Here is a 7,766-nt window from a genome sequence, read left to right as displayed (position 1 = left end):
GTCTCTTTCCTAGTTAAAAAAAAAAACAATAATAATAATTTTCCTATTTACACATTTTCCCATTTAAAATTTGATGAAATGGAAACAACCATACAAAAAATGATATACTTACAACAAATCATTTCAGACTATTAACACATATACCATACACGACTGTCCTTTTTTCTCTTCCTAATTCTAAATATAAGCGTAGTAGAAAGAAAATTGAGAACTACAAAAACAAATCACTGACCGGTGTCCCTCGAATTTCTTCTCGAATTTAAAATAATTAAAAACACAATATGTCATATTTATCCAAAGCAATTGTCCCTCCATTTTATAGCAATGGTTATATAATTATAAAATTAGGGGAATCAATAATTGCAAAAAAAATATTAAGCAATTAAAATGATAAACACAAGTGTCCCTTAATTTTTTAGCAAGACCAACAAATAAATCACATTGATTTTATGAAGATTTGGAAATAAGTAAATACCATTCAAGTGCCTCAACTTTGCCTGTTCACCGTTAAGAGGAAATTAAAGGACTATAATGAAAATGACTTCATCTAACAATGTATTTATTTTTGTGGCAAGCTCATGTATGCAAATAAGCTCACCAAAATATTGCAAACCACAACAGCAAATCACAATTGATTAAGCATCCTCCAATAATCATTAAAGCAAATACAGCAAAGTGGCATCCTACCATTTGTTGCAAAACAAAAAAAGATTTTAAAAAATAATAATAAATTGGGGGATGTAACAATATTAAAATTACCACAATATCGTTGTGGTCATGTTACAAAATTAAAAGCAACAAATCTCCAGACCGTGAAACTTTGTGCTGCAGAGCCAACAACTGGACAAGCCCATTTCTTTGTCGCTGCTGTTGGTTATGTACAAAAAAACACAAGAATGTGAATTTTTATATATTATTTGTGACTTTTTAATATCAACAACTTCCCCACAATATTGTGATTATCATCATGTCGCGAGGTTCATATCGTGACGGTTGGATATCGTTACATCCCGGACAAAAATCACACATCCGATGAGCTATTTTGTTGCCAGATGCCTTAAATGTGAAAAAAAAAAAAATAATCATTTTAAATGTGAAAAGTCAATTAATAGAGACAGCCACAGCACCAGTTGTTTCTATTCCAACATGGGATGAGTGGTTTTGATTGTGGTCAGTTGATACACAAAATGGAGACCCAAAAAAAAAAAAAAAAAAAAAGTAATTTTTCTCAAATCTGTACAGCACATTCGAAAAAAAATGGAAGTGATGCTCGCACCACTCTTGCCGCTCGCTATTCAAGAACTGGGAAAGCCACTAAAAGATTTGATAAACACTTAAAAAGAATCACACCTCTTTGTCCAAACTACGAAGAGTATATGCGTTTATTGTTTTCTTGTGCCGACAAGAAGGAGTTAGTGTAACATAGCTTGTTGGTGTACAATATGCACACCGGAATGGCAAATAAAAGCCATGTAACTAGATGAAAACCACTCTGGTAAATACAAGTCTTTTGCGCAGCGGAGGCTGCATATTTTCCATTCGAAATGCCGATGGCGGTAGGGAGAAAGAAAATAAAAACGAGTGTTCAGTGTTTTGTTTTTTGATGTTTTTCTTCACGGCGCATTGAGGAGAAGATGGGAAGGGAGGCGTCTCATTGGTTGTTCTTGGCTTTGGCGTGTGTGAGGATGTGCGACTTGAGGTTGGTGGACTGCGCAAACTTCTTATTGCAGCCGTCAAAGGGGCACACGTAGGGACGGTCGCCCGTGTGTATGCGCACGTGGGTGCGGAGGTTGAAGTCCAGCGAGAAGCGCTTGCCGCAGCCTTCGAAGGTGCACTGGGACACAAAAGACACACACACACATTATCAGTTTTGCAACAGGTTTCTTCAAGTTAAATCTAAGACTTTTTAAGACCTATTTAAAAAGCATTACAAAAATAAATAATACCTACTATTTGACAGTCATTTTGGCAAAAAAATGATCTGAATTACTGTTCACTTAGTTCTCCAAGGTGGAAATGTGTGCGGGATGTAAGAAAACAGCATATTAAATGGGCTACTCACACGACACCACTGTAGTGCAGACAACGGGCGGATTCAAAAACGCTGGCGATGGAGGAAGTTTCCCACTTAGCCTCTTATCGAGGTTATATACTTGGATGACTTGTCATGGGACTCTAGTATCTTCATGCGCATTGTACCCTGCTGAATTAATTTCTTTGCGTACAATGCAAAAAGTCTCAAACACAGCGATACACCGGTTTGAGTCAAAGGCAAAGGATTGTTTAATAAACCAAGCGTCAATGAATTTCGCTAATACGAAATTTGTGGCGAGGTCTAGGCTTCCCCCCCAAAAAAAAAAAATTGGACGGAAAAGCATCTCAAAATACTCAAGTGCAATCAGTGATTGGGGAGAGCGCTCATTGCAACCGCCTGAAAATATCCACTTTTATACCTTGAAAATGATGTTGTGTTTTTTAAATTAAATTAATAATTTAAAAAAAAAAGATGAAATCAAAATTGTTATCAGGATTTCCATTTTGGCTAATCACAATCACGAAAACATTATTTGCAAAGAAAAACGTGAAAACTCCCTGAATGCACCATATAAAAGCATGTGGCGAATGCCATTTTGCCCTCACTGAGCATGCTTTGAGAGAGTAAAACTAAACACACACCGACAAAAATTGAACACATTGCATATCTAAATACAATACATGCTTCGTTTTAAGAAACATCACCAATGCTAGCAGTCAATGTTAAAAATCTCATTGACAGGCTGATTAGAAAATTTGCATCAAGTTGCCGGAGTGATGTTCCTTCAAATAACGAATATTCACACACAAATGCTGTTGGAACAAATACAGTTTGTAGTATAACAATACTCAAAGCCATATTCTTCCTCATCTGAAAAAAATTTGTTTCATTAATAAAGTTTAATTTTGACCTTCCTCTTCTACTCTCTCAGAAAACGAATGTCTACTCCATGCATGCACGGCACTACACTCCCCCTAAGAGGTCATGTAATGCACAGCAGGTATTCGTTGCTTTAGATATAATATAGTAATATTTTACTTTAATATTTTGTGGATGCTCCGCTATATCCAAAGTTAACTTTTGTTAGATAAAGAAGTAATAAGCTTGAAATCAATGGCAAGTGAATATCAGTTAAAATAATGATTATTGCTAAAAATCACTCAGCCCTAAAATACGGGATACTTTATGATGAGCCTCAAAACACGATAAAGGGTCGCAGTATTTATTTTGCAAAGCATTAGGTGTGTGTCGCTTAATCGCTGTGATGAAGAGTCAACGACTGCAATTGCACAAAGGTACCCTTAAGTTGCACCCGATCACGCCGCTTTTAATATTCCCTTTATTAGTCCCACAATGGGGAAATTCGAGATTCGAACCCAGGCCTCCTGGGGAGACTGGGTCCTGAACGCGGCGCCTTAGACCACTCGGTCATCCTGGCAGCCGCTTGAGTATAAAAAGGACGCTATCCACAGATGTGCTCTGAATTTCACTTGATCAACTATATGCCACATTTTGAATACCCCCCCCCCCCCCCTCAGACAAATAAGCCAATTCTAACTCCTATATCTTTGAGCCTTAACAATAAACACAGCTTGGGCACTCTCTATTTATACAATCTCCAATTCCAATGAAGCTTCGACATTGTGGAAAAACAGAAATAAACAGATTGCAATTATTTACAAATACTTTTCAACCTATAAAATTGAATGAACTACAAAGTCTAGATATTAAAGCTTTTTCCATACAAAATAATATATTCATTTTTTCATTTAAACCCAATTTTAGGCTCGTATTGATACAAAAAAAAGCTGGCTATGAATAGCCTCCATTATGACCCATTTATCTTGCATCCACTTGAACAGCCTGTTAAGCCCGTAACCCTCGTCTAATAGATCTATTAAATCCCCTTTAGTCACAAGTTCTATCGCGCAGGCTGATAAGCACTAATTTGCTGACCTCCGAGTGTATCCCACACCCTGTAATTGTATGTATTTTTTTGATTTGAAAGTCAGTCTTAAAAGCCAACCTGAAAGGGCTTCTCCCCCGTGTGGACGAGCTGGTGGCGTTTGAGTTTGGAGCTCTCCACGAAGGCCTTGCCGCACTCGGCGCAGACGTGGACGCGGGGCCCGTGGGTGTGCAGGTGCTTCCTCATGGCCGAGTTATCCCTGAACATCTTTGTACAGCCCTGGCGAGAGAAACAAGCGCACGACTGGTGTTAACGGAAAGAATTAAAAATAAATTAAAAAAAAAAAAGTCATGTGCCGAAATAGAGCGTGAATGTGGGCGTCGTCTTCAGCATTTAATCACATGCTTTCATGTCTAAGATTAAGGCAAGATGAGTTACCATGGCGACAGGGCATCAGATGAAAAATAATTTATATTGAAAAATATTCTTAAAACATATTTTAAGCAACCTAAATAATAGAATCTGAATTTTTAATTTGACTAATTGTTTAGAAGAAAGATAAACTAATGGATACATAATTTGCATTTTCATTCCATTAATTGAGTAAATTTCTCAGTTGGTTTTGACCGCTCAATGTCAAATCAGTTCATTATTGATTTTTTTTTATCATTATTTAAATCCGAAACAAAATTTAACATTGATTTATATTTTAGTTTAAAATGAGTTGAGATTAATCGATGTTCCCAAATAATTTTGAGTGCACATGTTAAATGAGGTTAGCATTTTTTTTTTTTACATTATTCCAAATTAATTTAATTTTAGTATTTAAATATGGAATTTCTTCCCCCCAAATTAAATGTACGGTTGATGACACCAAATATTTTCTACACACACTAAATAAGGTAGTATTCGTTTTTTTTTTTAGAATTTTGAAATGCATGTCATTGTAATTATTTAAATATATAACACAACCAAATTTTATTACGTCATGTGCACAAACAGAAATTTTAATACAGATTTGGCACACTCGTATGCTTCCACTGTGGCTGTAAATCATGAAAGCTCACTTTTCAATGGAAAGCTAGTGGATAATCAAACGGGGATATTTCGTGCTGCGAGACACCGGGTTTGGAGTTCACCAGGGATGAAAGAGAACTCACTTTATGAGGGCAAGCTATCGTCCTGGGAGCGTCATCTTCTTTGATTTTTCTGGGTTTCATTCTGTTTGGGGACAAAAAAAAAGTCAATTTAGCAGACGATGAAACTGATTAACGGTTCATTTTGTGAAATCAGGATGATTTTCATTATTCATAATAACTTGTACAATAGGTTTGCACCTGGCAAACTCGGCCAGTTGCTTGGGGTCTGAGAGGTCGATGCCCGGGATGCCGCCCGGAGGTAGCTTCTTGCCCGTCATGTACTCCGAGTAGTCGGGCGGCGAGTTCTCGCCCACAATCTGCTCTTCCACCACTGACTCATGGTCAATGTCTTCATGGGTGTCTAGAAATACATTAGAGAACTGAACCGAACACACAATGGCACGTCTCTGAAGGCAAGTCTGGGGGAAACGGCTGCACAGAAAAACACCACTAAAGAAATAACAGTTATCACGTTATTTTGTGTACTTAAAGCCTCCCAAACAGATTAGTATAAGCATATAGTTTGGCAAAATTTCGCACATAGAGACGGTAGTGGGCAAGCTGCAGCAAATGCAAAGCTTTCATTTTGTCAAAGGGGGTTTTTACTTCCAACATGCAGAAAAACGATGACTGTACGATGTAACATAACATGTATTTGTCATCCTTGTGCACACTCTAGGCTTGATCAATAAACCTAATACTTAATCCAACCGTTATATTTGTGAACAGTGGAATAAGCCACCAGGTTGATGTGCTAAAGAGCACAACTGTTTCTGTCACGTTTGTCACCTGTGAGTTGATTTCAATAAATGTCTATGCAGCGATATCTTATAATTTGCATTTCAGTCCCTCACCAAGTGAGAATCGCTAAGCAAATTGATAAAGTATTGTGTAATGTATTTAGAATTGTTTAAATGTTATATACTCCTCTCCCTGGTTGTGAGAGAACAATTTTCTCAAATCCAATTTCGCTCAGTTTGTCTGAAATGTATTCATCTATCAACAATGTGTCCATTCAACTATGCCAGCAACGTGGTGACATGAATAACAATTAAAGTATATCATCTTAGTGGAATATTCGTATTTTTTGTGATATTTTTATAAAGTAAAAGAGGGGAGCCCTGTCTTACTAAGGTTTACAAACACAGTTGAGGGCTAAAAATAGCCATAGTACAGTCCCCATGAAACCAATACTTTAGTACAAAGTGGACCTTTTAACCTCTATGTAACTATCAAAGCAATAAACAAACTTTAGATAATAAAGTGTGTGACGTATTGCTTACGCTGCACAAGGCTTGCCTAATCGAGGCCTACGAGTTCCTTCGAAGCCGCCAACTGCTAAATGCTCTTTGAAGTTAGCCAATAGCTAACGAAAGAAAACGTGGCCCAAAAATTGTCAAAAAGGGCGATTGAGTCGATTTTTGCGCTACTAATGTGTTAACGCCAGAGTGGCGAGATGTTATGTGTTTTATTTAGTACAAACCCGAGCAGAATGTGACATATGGTCCGTGTTTGGCGGAGCATCACGGGACCGTGGGCACCATGTTGTCTGGGCCCGCCGCGGTCGCCATTTTTTCGGGGGGCCGCCGCCATACTTCTCAAGACTCGGGAATATGGCGGCGCCCAGTAACACCTAAAACATGGCTTCCCGTCAAAACAAAAACATTTGGTCGAGGGTTCCACGTCGAACCAAAAGTCCTGCGCGGTCCCGCTCACCGCATCGCGATAGGACGGAACACTTCAGGAACTAGTCGGGTGCAGCAGCAGGACAACGCCCTGGCAAAGAAGGCCTCGTGTAGCCGAGATGTGACAGCCGTAGCGGGGCTTACTAAACAAGCTAACTAACTTACCCGACGCCCACATCGTCACGGAGAATTCCCCCTCCAGAGTTTTTATCTGCACTTGTTTCTGTTCCCATTTCCTCGTTCCGGTCTCCACGCCGCTCATATAGCTCTTTTTGCCCGCTTTCTTCCCGCCCGAGCCGCCGCTGCCGCCTCCTCTTTTCACCCGACCCATGGAACTCTTCCCGGCTACAGTCACCAGCGTCTGCTCGATGTACTCGTCCTCCACACCGGGCGCTGGCACCGGGATGAGGATCTGGTCCTCAAAGCCCCCGCCGCCGTCATCCGTGTGCAGGTCGGAATCATCCCCGCCGACTACCTCCTCGCGGGTCTGGACTAGGATAACCTCTGGATGATGGTGGTGGTGGTGGTACTGGTGGTGGTGGATGGAGCCCGGGTCGTCGTCCATTGGCTGGAGAGCGATCATGGGCTGTACATCGTCGTTGTCCTCGTCGTCGTCCTCGCCGCCGACTACCGTGGTCTCGATGGTCTCCACCGGGATGGTTTCCACCTCTATCTCGTGGAGTTCCACGATCTCAGCCGGCATCTCCGTGCCGTCCGACCCGATGTACAGGGTTTCTCCGGATGCCATGTCGAAGTCCTCCAGCTTGCCTGTCTCATTCACGCCGCGTTTATGCACCTGGTTTCGGGCTTTCGGGACCCGCCGCGTTCACTCTCACACGCCCCCCAGCTCCGGTTCTCGTTCTGGCCGACTTTGCTGCTGCTTCTTCGGCTCCAACTCTCGCCACTCTTCCGTCCCGCGCCAGATCTCGTCGCCGCTTTGCGCCTACGTGGGGGAAACATCGCGAGACCTAGATTGCGAGGCGGAAGTTGCCAAAATAAAA

General features: G+C 40.6%; 1 protein-coding gene across 2 annotated transcripts; it reads right to left on the bottom strand.

Annotated features, from left to right (window-relative positions):
- Positions 1-1,364: 1,364 nt before the first annotated feature.
- Positions 1,365-7,722, bottom strand: yy1b (YY1 transcription factor b). 2 transcript variants are annotated; one of them, XM_088286126.1, is made up of 5 exons: positions 6,931-7,722; positions 5,279-5,441; positions 5,102-5,162; positions 4,062-4,220; positions 1,365-1,834 (listed from the first exon to the last, which is right to left on the bottom strand). In XM_088286126.1, the coding sequence occupies exons 1-5, from the start codon at positions 7,511-7,513 to the stop codon at positions 1,652-1,654; spliced, it is 1,149 nt and encodes a 382-aa protein (XP_088142252.1). In that variant the 5' UTR covers positions 7,514-7,722; the 3' UTR covers positions 1,365-1,651. The 2 variants fall into 2 exon arrangements, with proteins under 2 accessions (XP_088142252.1, XP_088142253.1); XM_088286127.1 differs by having other exon boundaries at positions 5,279-5,429.
- Between the last annotated feature and the right edge of the window lie 44 nt (positions 7,723-7,766).

This window comes from Idiotropiscis lumnitzeri, chromosome 21 (assembly GCF_059441095.1).
Source record: "Idiotropiscis lumnitzeri isolate Australia: NSW breed Sydney's pygmy pipehorse chromosome 21, RoL_Ilum_1.0, whole genome shotgun sequence".
Taxonomy (NCBI): Eukaryota; Metazoa; Chordata; class Actinopteri; order Syngnathiformes; family Syngnathidae; genus Idiotropiscis; species Idiotropiscis lumnitzeri.
This window is presented reverse-complemented; position numbering and strand designations above follow the sequence as displayed.

Excerpts from the sequence above, each read along its gene's own strand:
- yy1b (XM_088286126.1), bottom strand. The coding sequence starts at position 7,513 with ATGGCATCCGGAGAAACCCTGTACATCGGGTCGGACGGCACGGAGATG. Across the intron at positions 5,163-5,278 it reads CAACTGGCCGAGTTTGCCAG|AATGAAACCCAGAAAAATCA; the intron begins GTGCAAACCTAT and ends GTCCCCAAACAG. Across the intron at positions 1,835-4,061 it reads CGGGGGAGAAGCCCTTTCAG|TGCACCTTCGAAGGCTGCGG; the intron begins GTTGGCTTTTAA and ends TTTGTGTCCCAG.